Source organism: Narcine bancroftii, chromosome 5 (assembly GCF_036971445.1).
Source record: "Narcine bancroftii isolate sNarBan1 chromosome 5, sNarBan1.hap1, whole genome shotgun sequence".
NCBI classification, from domain to species: Eukaryota; Metazoa; Chordata; class Chondrichthyes; order Torpediniformes; family Narcinidae; genus Narcine; species Narcine bancroftii.
In genome coordinates, this window is record NC_091473.1 from 93,642,100 (window position 1) to 93,661,576 (window position 19,477).

Sequence of the window (19,477 nt, forward strand, 5' to 3'; positions counted from 1 at the left end):
GTGATCAACCAGGTGTCTTCAGTGATAGATGATCTGAAACAAAGCATCAATCCAGAGATGGAACTGAAGTTAGGGCAATCTATCCTGAGAATTTCCAAGGAGATTCCTAAGACGAGGGTTGACGCCAGGGTCAGACTGAGAGAGTACCGTTTGATTCAGAGTGAAGCTCCTTCCCTTCCGCATCAATAACTTGCCTTCAACACTAATTGTCCACATCAGCTATCCCAGCGACCTGACAGAGTGTGACACCAGTATTTCTTAATTGAGTTTTATCTCTTCTTTAGGGAAATACATGGCTGACAACTGAAGTCTCGCACCTTTGCCCGATCTTTGATATTTCTCACTGGACCGCTTTTTAAACACAAATAGGAGTCATTAATGATGGAACAAACTTTTACTCTCTAATTTCAAACTTCTGTTCCATGTGGCCAGAACATTTTCAACAACAACTGGAAGTTGGAATAACACCAGAAAATGCTGAACAGTCTGCAGTATTATTATACAATTGATGTGACATGGGTAACATTTCGTATTTTACAGTGTAACAAATGTATTTGTAATTTGGTAATGACATCCCCTTAACTCCAAATGTCTGTAATTCAGCTGTAAGGGGCAGTTCAGAGCTATAATTTTAACCTGTAGCCTATACCTCTTTGAACATATAGCATTGTATTTGAATAGAATTGTTTAAAAATATATTCTCTGAATTTTTAGCCCCTGAACCTACCAGAATTGAAACCAATTGTTTCTTTTTATTATGTTGCAAACCTGACCATCTTGTTATCTCCCAGATAATGACTGAAAATAAGTTTGCCAAGCAATGCTATGTTTTAGATAATTATGAATTATAGTTAAGAGAAGTAGAGAGGAGAGGTGTGTGATCATTCTGAATAAATATTTTGTTTCTTCTGACAGAAAGTCAGGCCTGCTATCATTTTGCAGAGGGACATCCAATAATACCAGATTTTATATCATGGGATTAAATAAAGAATTAGTCAAGGTTGACATTTCAAATGGGACCATTAAGATTGTTTCTGAAATAACACATCTTTCAGCTGCAGATCAACTTATTGTAGAATTCCAGTGTTAACTTTCCAGTCTGAAATTTCTGTCAGTTTCATGTCCGTGTGCAAATTTATAACATTCTAATGTGAAATCTAGTTTTGGCAGCTTCTTAACAAAATATTTGCTTTGGTGATGTGGTTGCATTTTTTACAAAATAAAAATCAAAATGATTTAAATGTAGAAAATATGCTGTAAAGTGAAAAATTGGACATATTATCCACCTTGGATTTCATTTATATCTCTCATTAGCAACTAGAAATATTTTTCAATGAATCATGAAGCAGATTTGGATTTGCACATTTGCTGAAAATGTCTTGTTTTAAACTTCATTCTGTCTCATTATAAGAAAGGCATGGACCACATGAAATCACTTTGAATGTGTAAATTAACAGTTTATTTCCAAACTCTTGTCCCAGCCAAAGAAGATTTGCATAACTAATATTTAGTGCATGGCAGGACCTGAATCGATGCTGGAACATCATACAAAGTGTCGAGATAATTATAAAGACAATCACTTTGTATGCACCCCACTAAACATATCTCCATCTTCAATCACTGATTCACCTTTAAAAGAAATATTAATCAAAGTAAAATATTTTGAAATACAGGGTCAGTACAAAGTTCACTAACTATAAGGTTAGTTAGTGGTGATTCTTGAGATAACTTATATTTTTAATGAACTGGAAACCACACTTTGGTGACAATTTGCGAATGTAGGCAAAAAAATTCATCCTGTCATTGAGGGCACAAAATATGTTGCAAGATGCAACTAAGGTATGTAGTTTTGAGCCATGTCTCAGATGGGGACCCCAACTCAGGTGATGGCTTAAACCCTGTGACATCTCAGAGGCTAGTTCACGAATGTTCTCCGACAGATAGAACAGCAGAAGTGTTTCCGCCTCTGGAGGCAAGTGAAATAATGGAGGAACCGGTGATCCATGCAGACTACATTATTTTCTGCTTTGGAAGAACTGCTATTGAGAGTACTTACATATTTGAAGTCAGCCTGTTTGCTGAAGAAAGTATTATCCAAAAAAGTGTGCCAGCTCCTCCGAGGGCTGAGTATTGGTTTTAAAGGAAACATTTTATTCTGATGTGATGTTAGACTTCTCCTTTGAAATGTTCCATCCACACCAATAAGGAAAGAACTTTAGCTCCTTTGGAAGACAGTGCACACATCCATGGATTTACTTTGGCTGTGAAAAAGAAAGTCGTTTTTCTTTGTATTTTTGGACCATTGGAGCACAGTTGTGTACTGCGAATGGACTTCTAATATTTGGGAAAAGTAACAAAACCTAACAATGTTTGGCTGTCATTTTCTGCCTTATAGATTTGAATAGTCCTGTCAGCACATTGATGTTCTTCTAAAAGCACTGCTTACTACAAAAGCATGCAATGCAGATTAGAAGTTTTGATTCTTGGTCAGTTAATCTCAACAGGATAAATATTGAAGTGCTACAATTATCCATTGTGTCCTCCAAACCAGGCAGGAAAACATTGGCTCAGGGTTTCATTCCTGATTACAACCCAGTGGTATCTGTTGGGAAAGTGCACATCTGTGGATATTGATTGGATCAGGGTCATGTTCACAAAATGATTCTGATGGAAGGTCTTTGACCTAAATTATTGATTCCATTTCTCTCTCTCTGCAGATGCCTGACCAGCTGACTATTTCCAACATTAACTGTTTTTATCTCATCCTCACTGACATACCTTTCATGGTTTAATAGCTTGTCAACATTAATTGCCAGGTCTCCTATAGTGAAGAACACACACAAGGGTGAGGTACTTTTGGTCCTGTGAAACCATATCACAGCATGAGTCAACACCTTCAGAAGAGAGGGAGAAAACTGAAACAAAAGTAAGATATAGCTCCATTGATGTTGCGTGCTATTTTGTAAATATTGATTTTTTAATATAAATATATATACAAATATATATGTCATTTCTTATAGTGGCTGTTTCCCCTGTTGGTTCATTGCACACAATTATGAATATGCAATTATGTTTTAATGTATTATGTATTAAAGAAATGGTCTGGCCGTTTCTAAATCAAAAAAAATCTAAATTCTATACAGAATGGAAATTGTACTGTAATAACTGTTTAAAATGTTAAATGTCACTTTTTTTGAAATTGAAATAAAGTTGAAAAAAATAAATTTTGGTCCACATAACTGCATGTATTTTTGAATTCCCATTATTCAGCACATTTTTCATCAGACTTGAGCATACCATGCTGAACAACTGGAACACTTCGTGCACCCCGCATCCAGGCTACAAGGTTCCATGTCTGAGATTACAGAGATTACAATCAGGGAAAACCTTCTACTGAAGTGGTCACTGCAACACAACTTTAGATGAGTGGGAAATTCTTCAAAGTTTAGCACAAAATATTTTTTCATGAATGGGTGATAGTCGGAGTGATTAACCAACTAGAAGATGGAGAGTAATTCTGGTATAAACCTAATTATTATCTTATTTAAATGAATATAGCTGAAAACATTTACTGAACCTGACATTTGAAAATTAGGGGTTTTCATTTAACCATATAACAATTACAGCACAGAAACAGGCCCATTTGGCCCTTCTTGTCCACACTGATCCAAGTACCCTCCTCTAACCCCACTTACCAGCACCCTGCCCATATCCCTTCATCCCCCTCCCATCCATATACTTATCCAACTCTTTCTTAAATGACAAAAATGACACTGCCTCCACCACCTTTCCCGGAAGCCCATTCCACACAGTAACCACTCTCTGAGTAAATAAGTTCCCCCTCATGTTACTCCTAAACCTTTGCCCATCAAATCTCAACCCATGACCTCTTGTATCCATCTCTCCTACACTCAATGGGAAAAGCCTTTCCACATCAACTCTATCTATCCCTCTCATTATCTTAAACACCTCTATCAAATCCCCTCTCAGCCTTCTACGTTCCAAGGAATAAAGACCTAATTTGCTCAATCTCTCCTTGTATTCCACATGCTGAAACCCAGGCAACATTTTTGTAAATCTTCTCTGCACTCTCTCTATCTTGTTAATATCCTTCCTGTAAATCAGTGACCAGAACTGCACACAGTACACTAAATTTGGCCTCACCAATGCTTTGTACAATTTCATCATTACTTCCCAACTCCTATATTCTATGCACTGATTTATATAGGCAAGCATACTAAAGCCCTTCTTCACCACCCTATCCACATGCGCTCCTACCTTCAGGGAACAATGCACCGTTATTCCTAGATCTTTCTGCTCCACTGCATTCTTCGATGCCCTTCCATTTACCACATATGTCTTGCTTTGATTATTCTTTCCAAAATGAAGCACCTCACACTTATCAGCATTAAACTCCATCTGCCATCTTTCTGCCCATTCCTCTAAGCATTCTTTGAAAATCCTCTTCATCATCCACAATTCCCCCTATTTTAGTATCATCTGCATATTTACTAATCCAATTTACCGCCCCATCCTCCAGATCATTAATATATGTGACAATTTTAGTCACCCCAAGTGATCAATTATTACATAAAATTTATAATGTATTAAGTTTCAGCTTCTGGCTGCAGCACTTGCAAGAATTCATTTGGGGCTTTAATATCAAGCAATAGGTGGCCAGAGCAATTTTCCATTCATGGGTCAGCAAAGGTGATAGTTAAATGTACTCCCTGTTCTTCTTCTTCTTTGGCTTGGCTTTGCGGACGAAGATTTATGGAGGGGGTAAAAGTCCACGTCAGCTGCAGGCTCGTTTGTGGCTGACAAGTCCGATGCGGGACAGGCAGACACGGTTGCAGCGGCTGCAGGGGAAAAATGGTTGGTTGGGGTTGGGTGTTGGGTTTTTCCTCCTTTGCCTTTTGTCAGTGAGGTGGGCTCTGTTATATAACTCCCTGTTATATAGTCAGGATAATGTGAACCACGTAAGAATATACCCTTCTCAGTGTAGTAACTGTAGTGCACCACTGTGGGGTGTGTGTGTGTGTGTGTGTGAAGTTTTCTCTTCTGTTATTTGAATCTTGCATCTCTAAGTTATTTAAGAAGCCTCCCAAGTAACACAGAGACATAACATGGTGGCAGCAGTATAAGAGAACAAGAATAAACCCATACAATTGATTATAAGTCACTAAAATACGAAGGGGAAGAAGAGAAAAAAACATTACTGAAAAAAATGGCTAGAGCAGCAATAATTCACCCAGTAATGGACTGGGAGACTGAAGACTGTTGAATCATTTAAAAAGTTTCAGCAGAAATGCAATTGAGCATTCAAGAGCTATTTTAAAAATCCAGCAGCAGAGAAGGTCAATTATATACTTCTCTGGACAGGGGAGTGAGATGTTGACTTATTTAATAGCTGTGAACTTACGTGGTTCACATTATCCTGACTATATAACAGGGAGTACATTTAACTATCACCTTTGCTGACTCGTGAATGTAAAATTGCTCTGGCCACCTATTGCTTGATATTAAAGCCCCAAATGAATTCTTGCAAGTGTTGCAGCCAGAAGCTGAAACTTAATACATTATAAATTTTATGCAATAATTGATCCCTTGGGGTGACTAAAATTGTCACATATATTAATGATCTGGAGGATGGGGCAGTAAATTGGATGAGTAAATATGCAGATGATACTAAAATAGGGGGAATTGTGGATGATGAAGAGGGTTTTCAAAGAATGCAGAGGGATTTAAACTGCTTAGAGGAGTGGGCAGAAAGATGGCAGATGGAGTTTAATGCTGATAAGTATGAGGTGCTTCATTTTGGAAAGAATAATCAAAGCAAGACATATGTGGTAAATGGGAGGGCATTGAAGAATGCAGTGGAGCAGAAAGATCTAGGAATAACGGTGCATTGTTCCCTGAAGGTAGGAGTGCATGTGGATAGGGTGGTGAAGAAGGGCTTTAGTATGCTTGCCTATATAAATCAGTGCATAGAATATAGGAGTTGGGAAGTAATGATGAAACTGTACAAAGCATTGTTGAAACTGTACAAAGCATTGTTGAGTCCAAATTTAGAGAACTGTGTGCAGTTCTGGTCACCGATTTATAGGAAGGATATTAACAAGATAGAGAGAGTGCAGAGAAGATTTACAAAAATGTTGCCTGGGTTTCAGCATGTGGAATACAAGGAGAGATTGAGCAAATTAGGTCTTTATTCCTTGGAACGTAGAAGGCTGAGAAGGGATTTGATAGAGGTGTTTAAGATAATGAGAGGGATAGATAGGTGGAAATAAATGATTCAGAACAGATATTTGTTAAGTTTGCTTCTCACTTTGAACCTAGGTCAAATCATAGAATTAAATGCTATGAATTTCAAGGCTTAATGCAAGAGACTGATAAGACTTTTGATAACTTGCTCACTAGACTAAAAATTCTTGCTGCAAAAATGCAGATTTAAGGATATAGAGGAAAGATTAGTTGATCAACTAATATGGGGATACGCCCATCCCGAAGTCCAAAAGTCTCTTATAGGGAAGGATAGATTGAAGCTGGCTGAAGCTATAGACAGCCAGAGCCTTCAAAGCCATGAGGATGCAAATGAAACCCCTGTCTATGCAGACCCACCCACAGCAAAGAGAAGGAAGGCTTGACCCTATAAAGAACACAATCAGAAAAGTGCAAATCCCCAAGACCTGCAGGAAATGTGATAGACAACTCCCCTTCGATGACTAAAACAAATTCCCCACATATGGTTCTGAATGTAGAGCCTGTGGTAAAGTAAACCACTAGGCGAAGATGTGCAAGTCTGGTATGAAGAAAACAGTAATACCTGTGAAGAAAAAAGACAAGATCCACCACATTAAAGGAAACAACAATGAGGACTCCGATACCCAAATAGTGGACATAGAATCCATACACCTTCATGAGATGTCAGGTGAGATGAAAGAAGGAAGCAAGTTGCACACAAGGATATAAATACAGGGGACAATCCGGAACAAGCTGATAATATTTAACCTAAAGGTGAAGCTGAATACTGGATCACAAAGCAACACTCTTCTACTCAGATGTTCCCAGAGAACATAAAGGGGCATTCAAAAGATGGTGCATTGGAAACAACAATTATCACATTAATGGCTTATGGTGGACCCATGATCAAGCAGCTAGAGAGAGCTAAGATCAATGGCTCCCATAAGGGAAAGAACATCCTCTGTACGTTCTACATGGTAGATGTAGACGGACCAGCAATTCTAGGTCTTGATAGTTGCCGGGAGTTGCAAATGATCTCTCTCAATTATGAGATCCAGATGAAGAAGAAATCCAAAAGGATCCACTGAAACACTCAACAAATAGAGGAAATTATTTCCACAGAAGTACCTGCCAGGCCATGGCACACAATGGGAGCAGACTTGTTCACTGAGAATTGTTAGGTCTGCTTTGTTCATGAATGAGTGAGACAAACACCAGGCTGAGTCGAAATCAGGGTTCTTTGTTCTTTATTACCGGATTGTAACACTTGCGACTAACAAAGTTAGTCGGAGAATGCATTCTGCCGTTATCAGCAAAATGGTGATTTTTTATACCCTTGGATACATGCTTAGAACATCATCATATCATTACTTGTCCAATGACTAAAACTGTTGCTATCCTTTCCCTGCTAGCTTCCTGCCTCTCAATCCATCAATGTCTCTCTTATCTTGTAAGTACAAGGATGCATTCTGTTACTCCTTAGTACTGTGTGACTCCTTCTCCGGTCCCATCTCATGATGTTTTACCTAACAGGAGTACAAGGACACCTCCCCTTCTTGTTACTGCCCTGTACAGGGTAACTCCCTACACATTCCCATCTCATGATGTTTTACCTTACAGAATCAAGAGTGGTATTTAATAGCAGCCTGTTACTACTCTAAGTTTCCATTTGTTAAAAGGGTGAAAGACCTGAGAATGTCAACTATCACCTCAGAAATGAGAGCACTCCTTGCTGAACAAGGAATACCCGGGCAAGTAAAAATATGTGAAATCGGAACACAGTTCAAGTCAAAAGAGTTCAGAAAGCTGGCTGCAGATTATGGGTTTGTTATCACTACATCATCCCCATACTATCCCAAAGGTCATGGATTTATTGAAAGACAATTGCAAACTGAAACGCACACTGGTTAAGTATGGTGAAACAAAAGAAGACCCATACCTAGCTCTTCTATCATAATGAGCAACACCTTTAAGGGCTGACATGAAGTCCCCACAGAACTTCTAAATGGCAGGAGATATAAAACAGTAGGAAACCAGAAGACTGGCTGACACGCAAGAAGAAGGACAGCAGAATTATAGCAAACAAGGACAAACATTGCCAGAACTCTTCAGAGGGCAGCATGTGCATATTCAAGAGCTGATGTTCAAAACATGGACCTCAGCAGAGGTCATCAGAGAAGCTGAAACACCAAGATCATACTTTGTCGAAACAGAATCTGGCAATCAGCTGAGGAGGAACAGAATTCACATTCCGCTGACACAGATCTAATGAAGCAGAAAGCCTGCAACACCAATATCGGGTGAGGTATCAAGTGAAGCGTCCACAACTGCTAATACTGAATCAGTACAGCAGTTGTCAGGTCAAGCACAACAAGCTACATCACCTACACTTACACCAGCAACACAGGGCCCAACAGTCACAGCCAAATCCACAAGATGACAAAGGAACATATTACTGCCAATGTGTGATAGCGACAAGAACTATTTAAAAATAGTTGTGTAAATAAACTAGTGTACAAGTTCAGATACTTAAGTTGCATAACAAAGAAAACGATAAAGAACACCACATTTTTATTCATCTTGAGAAAGAGGGATGTTATATAGTCAGGATAATGTGAAGTATTTTGTAACCACGTAAGAATACACCCTTCTCACTGTAGTAACTGTAGTGCACCACTGTTGGAGTGTTTGTGTGTGTGTGTGTGTGTGTGTGTGTGTGTGTGTGTGTGTGTGTGTGTGTGTGTGTGTGTGTGTGTGTGTGTGTGTGTGTGTGTGTGTGTGTGTGTGTGCGCGTGTGTGAACTGTTTCCTGAGATGGTGGAAGACATCATTAAGTCTAATCTCTTCTGTTATTTTTCTCTAAGTTATTTAAGAAGCCTCCCAAGTTACACAGTACTTGAACTGTTACTTTCAAAGAATCTAACCATCAAAGTTCTAGGTAGGTGAACACAGCACTGGGAAGTTAGTTGCTTATTGCACAATTGATATAACTTCAGTGAATGGATACCACTTGAATACAGGACAAAATAAGTCAATCGAGTTGTCATTCATGCACATTCCCACCCCTCCCCCACATCTATTCATGCATTTTGTACAGAAAGAAATTGCCTTATGATTTTTTTTCCAAAATGTAATTATGGAGCATCAAAAACAACTTTGAACATTGTGCTCTTATTTTCTTTTTTTTTAATTACAGAATAACCAACACACATATACACAAATGTTCACATACACCCTCAGATACATACCTGAGCCCCTGCTCCCTAATCACCTCAACACCTTTGTTGACAGTATCATCAATATATTACCGATTGTACTGGTATGACCATCTCACATTTAGTTATTTACTCTGAAAGTACTCGATATTCTGAGAAATAACACATAAAGGGCTGCCATTTATGGACAAATATTCCAGAAGACCCTTTTAATGTGTATTTGATTTTCTCCAGTTTAATAAAGAAACTGATATCCTTAATCCATTGTGTAATGCCTTATGATTTCTGATCAGAACTGGTTAGTATTTAGATTTTGATGGTCTTTGGTCAATTTTTTCATTGCTTTCTTCAAACCAAGTTGTGTTTTAGTAGATCTACATTTGGAATAAAAATTATGACACTTAAATGACAGAAATGGATCAAAAGTAGTTGGACATTAGAAAAATCTAATAGTTGCACAGATTTTTTATTTGTAATAGTTTTTGCTTAGATCTTCTATTCTTTTTGGCATGAAATTGGCATGTAGTGGCCTGTTAAGTGGAGTTCATAAGCCACAATTTTTTCTGGTGTACACAGGTGACACATCCTGGAAGTAATCGAGGCAGATGCACAAAAGGAGGGGCTCCAGACCCATCTCCTCAGATGCTCTGGAGGTGGGTTTAGGTGAAAGAGAGATCTGGCCATAATGTAGTTAATAGAAAAAAAAATGATATAATGAACTGCCTCTCCAGGGTATTACACAAGGTCTCCTCAGCCCCACACACACTCCATCATTCATGTCAACGCATGTACAGTCTCTTCCTCCTGTCACTGATTTTATCCTTCCCAACTTCCCATATTGATTCTCCTACTCAATCCCTCCTGTAACTCTCAGTTTCATTTCCCACCTCAACTATCACTCATTATACCTCACAAAGCAAAAGGATTATTGTTCCCAGACAGCAGTGAGGCTGAGGAACAATTTGGTAACAAGTGGCAGAATCAGCTTAGAAGTGTCTAAAGTAGAGAGAACAACTTGAAAAATAGAAATAATGATATTTAAATCAAATTTATCTTCAGAAACAAATCAGTAGTTGTTGGGTTGGAAGAGGCAGTCCAGAAGCTGGGAGATTTGGGGAAAAGTATCACTCTGTGGTACAGCCTCCTGGACTCAAAATAATTTCCAACATTATGGGCTGAGCTTCGCATATCATTGGAAATATTGGAGGTCTCATTTGCATCCCAACTATGGCAGCAAAGGAATACTTGCAAGTAACCACTTCATACAGTCCCAGCATTATAGGAATACACTGCAATTTTCAACGGAATGTAAATAATTCTTAAAATCCCTTGTACAGGAAGTGAATGTGCTAAATAAATAGGCAAGGTTATGGCAAATGGAATACTATGCAGAAAAATATGAAGTAGAAAGGAAAAACAAAGTATTGGAGAGAGATTGAAACTGTCAACAATCAGAGGAGCCTGAACGGGATGGCACTTCCAACACAGGATGTTAATAGGCAAATGCAGCCACTAACTGTAGAGTCAAAGTGCAAGAGGATTTAAATTCAACTGCAAAACAATCTTACTGAAAGTGTACCTATCTATTTATTTATTAAAATGTAGTGTCAACTTGCAGCATGGTAACAGGCCTTTTCCACGCAGACCTTCAATGAGACCATGCTTGAAATACTGTGAACAGGTCTGGTCTCACTACTTAAGGAAGGATGCACTTGTGATAGAGGGAGATCAGCAAAGATCCATCAGATTGATTCCTGGAATGGGGATATTGTCCTGTGAAGACCAGTTAAGGAGATTTAGCCCATTCCTGCTCTTGACCCGCTGCAATCGCATTGCAGCCATTGTACTTGCAACAGCACACTGCGCATGCACGAGCACCGCAAGGATTTGTGAATCAAATCGAGTAATGGCAGGGAGCAGATGCCATGCGGTGGGTGCTCCCTCTCTCTCTACCATGTCTTGCAAGTTTGATTGTGTTCAGTAAAGTCTTTTGTTTGGTTTACTTGACCTGCTGACTCGACTCGTTAAGCACGCAATTATGAACATGGTGTCAGAAGTGGGATCAAGTGCATCCCAAGCCTGAAGCCTTCCAATTATAATCAGTCACAGTGAGTAACCTCAACCACGTTTTTCACAGTCACCATAATTAAGCTCGCAATAACGAACACATACCATTCAGATTTTAGAAGATATGATCAGTGAAAGCATGCAATAAACGCTTGGCATGATAATATGGGAAAGAGGGTTGTACTGGATGGCACATCCAGAACTAAGGGGCTTATTCTCAAAGTAAATGTTAGCCCTCATTTTTTTTTGTGCACAAAAATCTCTCAACTTGGCTGTCGATCAAGAATCCACATCGCTTTTCAGCCTTTTAGCTAAGATCAAGTGTAGTATCTGTTCTTATCTGATACGTCCCTCATCTGGGGACCATCTATTAAATTGATTTTTGGAACAGGGAGATGGAATAGGGGTTTGCTCCATCCACTCCACCTGGTATTGCAGTGTCTCTGGGAACGGTGCACAAAAAAAAAAGAAACGAGTTTAAATGCCATTTAACAGAGGTCAGAGGCAGGACTGGTGCCGCCAGTGAGTGAGGCGCTAGTTTGTTCATTCTCCCCGTGTCTGCGCGGCTCTTCCCCGGGGCTCCGGGTTCCTCCCCTCCTTCAAAGTGTAACTGGGCGCCACTGCTTTAAATGGCTTGAATCGACCTCTACCGGAAACGAGAAATCAAAATCTCATTGGTTATTCCCGAGAAGGTGCCCGTTTAATGCAAGTCGGATTGGCGACGTGCAGTCAGTGGGTGGGTGGACGGGGGCGGGGACGGGGACGGGGTTGGGGCGGGACTGGGCGGGGCGGTCCCTCTCCCCGCGTCTCCCCGGGCCTGCGATTGGTTGGGTGTCGAGAGTGTTTCTTCATTGAAAGCCCAGCGCGTTGCCAGGGCCGGTTTGCAGGAATAATCAGTGGTTGGAGGTTAGTTCCAACTTGTTATAAATTACTTCTTCTGATGCTAAAGTGCGAAATGTGTTTGTTTCCAAACTGGAGGCGGCTACTTTCAATTTGGGGAGTGGAGTGTAGACACCTGCCCCTAGCAACGAGAGTGGTTGCCAGGGCTGGTGTAACCAGTATCAGTTGTGTGACATGGTGGAGCTGCAGTGGACAGAGCCTCTGTGAGGCTGCTCTCGCGTTTAACTTGCCTGTCATGCAGACCCGTGGCTGACTTGGACTCGACATTTGGAATAGTTGACTGAGCAAAAGTTACTGAGCTTAAAAATGTTGATGCTCAAGACCATGAACATTATTTTTCCCAAGGCTGTTTGATTGAAAATTTGCAGTCAAGTAAATATCTGAACTGTGCTTGCACCTTGAGTTCATTTCATCCTCCGAATTCCTCTGTCCCCCATGACATGACCTCTCCTGATGTATCTCCTTCCTGAATCATGGCCCCGCTCCACCATCATTGTTAGAACCTTTCACTCTCTCGGTCTATTTTCTGCACGTCGGCTCTCGACTCCCTCAGCTGGAATACATACTGCCAGTCCTCCCTTTCCAACCCGCAGCCTCGCCTACCAGCGACTCCCCTTCTAAGTATGCGGTCCTTCGGGACGCCCCTGTGACAGTGATCAGAGGAGTTGACCTGGGTGGTGTTTGGAGAGCTGAAGAATGCAATGTGTCCCGTGAATAATTTAGAAAGAAAGTGGATTTCATGGTGTGTTGAAAGAAACGAGAGAGTGTATTCTTTATTTGTGTGTAAGCTGTGGAAAAAAGCAGGTGTTACAATATCACCTGAACCTTTCCTCTTTTTCCCACCATGGAATGGTTCTTTCAGGTACAGTGGTGGTTCACTTGTATTTCAGATTGTGTGATCACGTTGTGTTCTGTCTGTAGGGGTGATCCTGAGTTTAATTCATTCTCCCACTCCAATCTATCAGTCTGTATCTTGCTGTGCTGTTATGAAAGGCCCAAAAGCAAGATCAAAGACCAGGATTCATCGCCCTTCCTGGTATATTGCAGTCTTCGGAATTCTGTAAAGCTCGACAACTTCAGTTAATTTGCTTTCCTGTAGCAGAATTGACCAGTTCTGTAAGTCACTCATCTGTAATATTGACGGCTCTTCTTTCATTTTAGCTTGACATGGCTGGGCGTTTCCCTCATCTCATGATTTTAGAGTGTTTATGTTCCTTTATTTATTTTCATTCTATTTCTCATTATCCAAGCAGCTAGATGACCTATCAACAGGGACTGTTGTTGTGTGAATGTGGCTTTCCATGTTAAGATCTCACCACCTTTTAAGATAATGTTGCAGCTTCTATTATCATGAAGGCAGTTTAATTTGGAATTATTTCAACATTTTCTCTCTTTGGTAAGAACTCAATCCTTTGGGACAGAGAGAAAGACTGAGAGCTATCCTACAGCAGTGAAATTCAACATTGCCACATTCTCAGACACAAGGATTGAGTCATTGAGTCACAGCATAGAACAGGCCCTTCAGCCTAATTCATCCATGCTGGATTCTGGGCGAGTCCTATTTACTGTCATTTGATCTGAATCCTTCTAAGCCTCTCCATGTGTCCATCCAAAGTGGTGGGAACCTACCAATAGTGCTTGAGGCTGTTAAAATAGGGGCATTTAAAAGACTCTTGATAGGCACATGGATGTGAGAAAAATATTGGGTTATGAACTGTGAGGAAGGGAAGGGATAGATTGATTGAGGAGGTTTACATGGGGTGGACACCACATTGAGGGTTGACAGCCCTGTGCAGTAATATTCTATGTTCCAAATTTGATTGAGATTTTTGGAGGTGACCAGGATTGATGAACTTTAGCAAGACTTTTGACAATATTACCACATGATAAGTTGGTCTGGAACTGTAGATCACACTGGAATCCAGGGAGAGCTAGTCTTTTAGACACAGAAATAGCTTGGCAGTACATGATGAAAAAGAATTGTTAAGAAATTTACTTCTGCAGTATATTTTTTATTACACTCCTAAACGTGGAGTCCTCAAGCCTAGATAGAAGTGAGAATTGGATTTAAATGTTACATTTGATGACTGAGGATGGGTGGACCTTTGTAGAGATTATATGACTAATATTATTAATGTAAGATAGAGACTAGTTCAATATAATTTCCTACATCAGCTATATTTCACACAACAAAAATTGAATAGGTTTAAATCAGACTTATCAAATCAATGTTTTAGATGTGGTGAAGAAATAGGAACTTTTTTTACATTCAACTTGCTCTTGTTTCAAGGCAAGACCTTTTTGGTTGGAATTAACAAACTTTTTGGAACAAGTGACAGGTGTCATATTTCAGCAAAATCCAGATTTATTTTATTAAGGAATGTTGAAGGAACAAGACTTAAATTAAAATTATCAATATACCAATTAGAGTTTGTAAAAATTGCATTAGAAGTGGCAAGAAAATGTATTTAAGTTACTTGGAAATCAGATATGGATTTGAGTATGGCTCGATGGAATGTAGAAATTCATAGTTGTTTCCCTTTAGAAAAAAATTACATATAATTTAAGAAATAAACATGCTGTGTTTCTACAAATTTGGCAGCTGTATACTCAATTATTAGATTTAAATTTATAATATTGGGCTTCCTGTACCTCTAAACCACACATGTCAAACTCTGGCCCGCAGGCCAAATTTGGCCCGCGATATAATTATATTTGGCCCGCAAGATAATTTCAAAAATGTATCAGAGGTGGCCCGCCCTGCAGCGAGAGCCGATGCTGTTTTTTGGTAATGTCACCCCCACCATCCTCCCCCTTCATTGCACATCCTTCCCCACCCCCTAACTATCCCCTCCCCCCTAAAACCACCCCCCTTAAAAGATGGCCAGAATATTCTCAAAAAGGAATCCAGAATGGTAAAGTTCCACAAACCTTCTGCTGGGAATCCTAACAACACCCGGGCATCAGATCCACGGGACGCGGAGGGAGCAAGAGTGTTGCAGGTTGACCGTACAAACTTTGAGAACGGGGAAAACAAAATTGTAACACGAGAAGTCTGTCGATGTCATCAGCCGGCAAGCCAGTTGGAAGGCTCCCCGCACAACCAGTCACTTCTCCCACCTGTCGAGCGGTGCGGTGGATTGGCGAGCGCCTGTGATTTCCTGTCGGCGTGACGGACATGGCAGGCTGCGCACAGCCCCCGCTGTTCCGCAAAGGCTGATCGGCAGCGCGCTGGGCCTGAGTGGGTGGGTAAGCAGGGGTGGGCAGAGGGTGTAGGTGAGGAGTAATGGGCAAGGGAAGTTATGGTGGTGCGAGGGGCAGTTAGAGGGAGGGATGAGTAGAAGGAGGGGTGGATAGGGAAGAGGTAAAAGGGGAGGGGCAGGGCGAGTAGGGGAGGGGTGATTAGAGGGTGAGAGACGGGTAGAGGGAGGAACAGGTTGAGGAGAGAGGCAGTAGGGGGGCGTGTATAGGATGGGTGGGTAGAGGCAGAGCGAGTGGCGTGAGGGGTGAGTAGAGGTTGGGTAAAGGACTGGTCAGGTAGAGGGATGGTGGGTCGAGGGTGAATAGAGGCCTAGAGCCTGAGGAGTGAGCAGGAAATGCTGAGTCCTGATGCAGGCCAAAATGGACACAGCATGTGAATGCTGACTACATCTCCACAGGGACCAAACTTGAGCTACCTACTCCTGACCTGTAACATTATCCTCCTAAAGTTATATCCTAAAGTTTAACATTACATATGTTGAAAGAAGAGAAAACATGCAGATGTTGTTGAAAATTTTCAATAAATATTTAGTTCAGCCCTCGACTTAGTCCAAGTTTTTAATTTTGGCCCTCCGTGAATTTGAGTTTGACACCTCTGCTCTAAACCCTTGATAAATCTCCTCTGGAACGCATTAAATTATTCTGATAAAGTAGGTATGTTGGAAGATATTCCTCCGTGCAATCCTGAAAGACTTTCTTTTTATATTTATATTTATTTCATTTTTACATTGATTATTCTGAGGATGGGTTGGATTTAGAGGAAGGGTGTTTTTGGATGGGGATATATATCACACAAGGGGAAGGTGAGCAGCCAGAAGTTGTGGTGCATGTGGGGACCAATGACTTAGTTAGAAGTGGGGATGAGGTCCTGAAACAGGAATACGTAGAATTAGGCAGCAAGTTAAAAAACAGGACCTCTAAGGGAGTAATCTCTGGATTGCTGCCGGTGCCACGTGCTAGAGAGGGTCGTAATAGGAGGATGTGGAGGATGAATGCATGGCTAAAGAGCTGGTGCAGGGGGCAGGGGATAAGATTTTTGGATCATTGGGTTCTCTTCTGGGGAAGGTCGGACTGCACTTGAACTGGAGGGGGACCGATATCCTGGCAAGCAGATTTGCTAGAGCTGTGGAGGAGGGTTTAAACTAGTTTGGCAGGGGGGTGGGGAGCAGAGTTTGCGAGCAGTGTCTAGGGTGCATGGCCACCTAGTTAAGAATGATAAAGATAACAAAGGAAGGATGGAGGTTAAGGTAAAAGGTAGAAAAGAGAATATATGTGAAGGTCATTCTCTGAAATGCATGTACTTTAATGCAAGAAGCATAATGAACAAGATAGATGAGCTTAGAGCATGGATTGGCACTTGGAATCATGATGTTGTGGCAATTAGTGAGACCTGGTTACAGGAGGGACAGGACTGGCAACTAAATATTCCAGAATACACATGTTTTAGATGTGATAGAACAGGGGGTAAAAAATGGGGAGGAGTTACTCTGCTTGTTTTTTTTTTTTTGTTTTTTTTTAAATTTTTTATTTTTCACACCATAAATCACAATAGCCATGATATACACTTTTTCTTTTCCACACATTTACAGTGACATTTTCTCCCTCCCCCCTCCCTCCTCCCAAGCCACCCCCCCACCCCCCCCCCTCTCATCCATTTTAGGTATACAATCTAGGTTGCATTAATTCAGTTAGACAATGTTGTCATTCAACAAAAATACACCAGAAATTCTACTGAGTCCATTCTTTTCTTTTCTTCTCCTTCCATCAACTTAGGTAATGTTTGTTCCCGGTAGGTTTTCGCTATTGTATTTAATGTAAGGCTCCCATACTTGTTCGAATATTTCATCATTTCATAAGGGGACAGCCCTACATCTTTTCGTGGGGCAGTACGAATTCTCAATAAGGCTAGGGGCAGACACTTTATCCAAGGCATTTTAGTTTCCACCATTAACTTTGTCAATTGGATTTTTAGTGTTCCATTCATACGTTCGACCTTACCTGAGCTTTGTGGATGCCAAAGGGTATGTAATTTCCAAGAGACCTGTAATGCATCACAAATCAATTGCTGGATTTTTGAAGAAAAATGTGGACCCCTGTCTGAGTCTATAGAATCCATTATACCATATCTGGGGATTATCTGCTCTAGGAGGAGGCGAGTTACTGTAGAGGCTGTAGTATTTATTGTTGGGAAGGCTTCTACCCATCGGGTAAAGTGATCTATTATCACCAACAGATATTTCCATCTTTGAACTTGAGGTAACCCTGTGAAGTCGATCTGGATACGTTGAAAAGGGCGTATGGCTAATGGTTGACCTCCCATGGTCCCTGTCCTCATTATCTTCTTATTAATTTTTGTGCATAGGTAACAATTTTGCACCTCTTGTTGGGCCAAGGTGTAGATTCCCTTACACACATATTCTCGAAGCACTGTGTCACATAAGGCTTGAGTGCCCCAGTGGCTCTGTTGATGCAGGTGTTTTAAAATGTTGCGAGTTATTTCTTTATTTAGAACAGTTCTTCCATCTGGTGTTTTCCATGTTCCATCAGGTAATTGGCTTGCGCCCAGCTGATCCATGTTCTTTTCTTCCTTAGCAGTGAAAATGGGAGCTGTCTTTATGCCTTGCCTTATTGGGATTAAAGTCAGCAAACGGACTTCTTGTTGCATGGCTGCTCTTTTGGCTTCTTCATCAGCCAGTCTGTTTCCAATTGCTGTCGGGTTATCTCCCCTTTGATGGCTTGGTATGTAGACCACTGCTATTTCTTGGGGTAATGTTAAGGCTTCTAAAGTCAGAATAATCATCTGTTCGTGTGCCAATTCCTTTCCTCTTGATGTAATTAGACCACGCTCCTTCCAGATCTTACCAAAGGTATGCACTACTCCGTATGCGTATTTGGAATCTGTGTAAATCGTTCCAATTTTCTTTGCCAGTATTCTGAGGGCTCTCTGCAAGGCATATAGTTCACAGGATTGTGCTGACCAGCTTCCGGGTAGTCTCGTGGATTCTACTACTTTCCAAGTATTTCCTTCTATTATAGCATACCCATTTCTTCTCATTCCGTCAACACATCTGGCGGAGCCGTCAATGTAGAATTCATATCCTTCTCCCAGCGGAGTATCGCAAAGGTCTTCTCGGGTCTTGGTCTGAAGATCTGTCAACTCGACACAGTCATGCTCCACCTCTTTCTCTGTTTCACTGCCGTATAAAAACTGAGCTGGGTTGCAGCTATTAATTTTTGCAAACTGTAAATCTTCTCCAACCATTAAAATGGTTTCATACTTTAATATACGAGAATCAGTCAGCCATCGATGGGCAGTTTGTGTTAATAAAACACTCACAGAATGGGAGGTGTACACAGTCATCTTTCCTCCAAAAGTAAGTTTACGTGCTTCCTCTACCAACAGAGCAGCAGCCGCTACTCCCTGGATACACGTCGGCCATCCGCGAGACACTGGGTCCATCATTTTGGAAAGGAAAGCCACTGGGTGTCGCTGACCACCTTTTTCCTGTGTTAAAACTCCCACAGCTGTTCCTTGGTTATGAGTGACAAATAGCTGGAAGGGCTGTTTTAAAGAGGGCAGAGTGAGCACTGGGGCTCGTGTTAGGCGATGTTTCAAGTCCTCGAACCATCCCTCCTCCTCCTGGGTCCATTTCAATGGATAGTCATTTTCATTTGTCAGTTTATCATACATAAACTTCACCAAAGCTGAGTAGTCCTCTATCCATAACCTACAGTATCCTAAGAGTCCCAGGAATTGTCTTATTTCCTTCTTATTACGGGGTAAAGGCATTC

The 19,477-nt window shown here is 40.9% G+C and overlaps 2 protein-coding genes and 1 pseudogene across 12 annotated transcripts in view; all 3 read left to right on the forward strand.

The window, feature by feature from the left end:
* The window catches only part of sgip1a (SH3GL interacting endocytic adaptor 1a), a 247,037-nt gene extending 243,855 nt beyond the window's left edge, over positions 1-3,182 (forward strand). For all 8 annotated transcript variants that reach the window (XM_069938387.1, XM_069938388.1, XM_069938390.1 and 5 more), the window contains one exon: positions 285-3,182. In XM_069938387.1, coding sequence (XP_069794488.1) covers positions 285-307 — 23 coding nt within the window. In that variant the 3' untranslated portion in view covers positions 308-3,182. The remainder of the gene's footprint in view (positions 1-284) is intronic.
* Positions 3,183-11,815: 8,633 nt separating this feature from the next.
* On the forward strand, positions 11,816-11,980 carry LOC138765567 (U2 spliceosomal RNA; annotated as a pseudogene).
* Positions 11,981-12,302: 322 nt separating this feature from the next.
* dynlt5 (dynein light chain Tctex-type family member 5) overlaps positions 12,303-19,477 on the forward strand; it is a 43,240-nt gene continuing 36,065 nt past the window's right edge. The window contains exon 1 of one of the 4 annotated variants that reach the window (XM_069938369.1): positions 12,303-12,430. The gene's annotated coding sequence lies outside the window, so the exon portion shown is untranslated. Of the gene's footprint in view, positions 12,431-12,467; positions 12,797-15,461; positions 15,674-19,477 lie in introns of those variants that run through there. The other 3 variants (XM_069938373.1, XM_069938371.1, XM_069938370.1) reach the window with 3 other exon arrangements.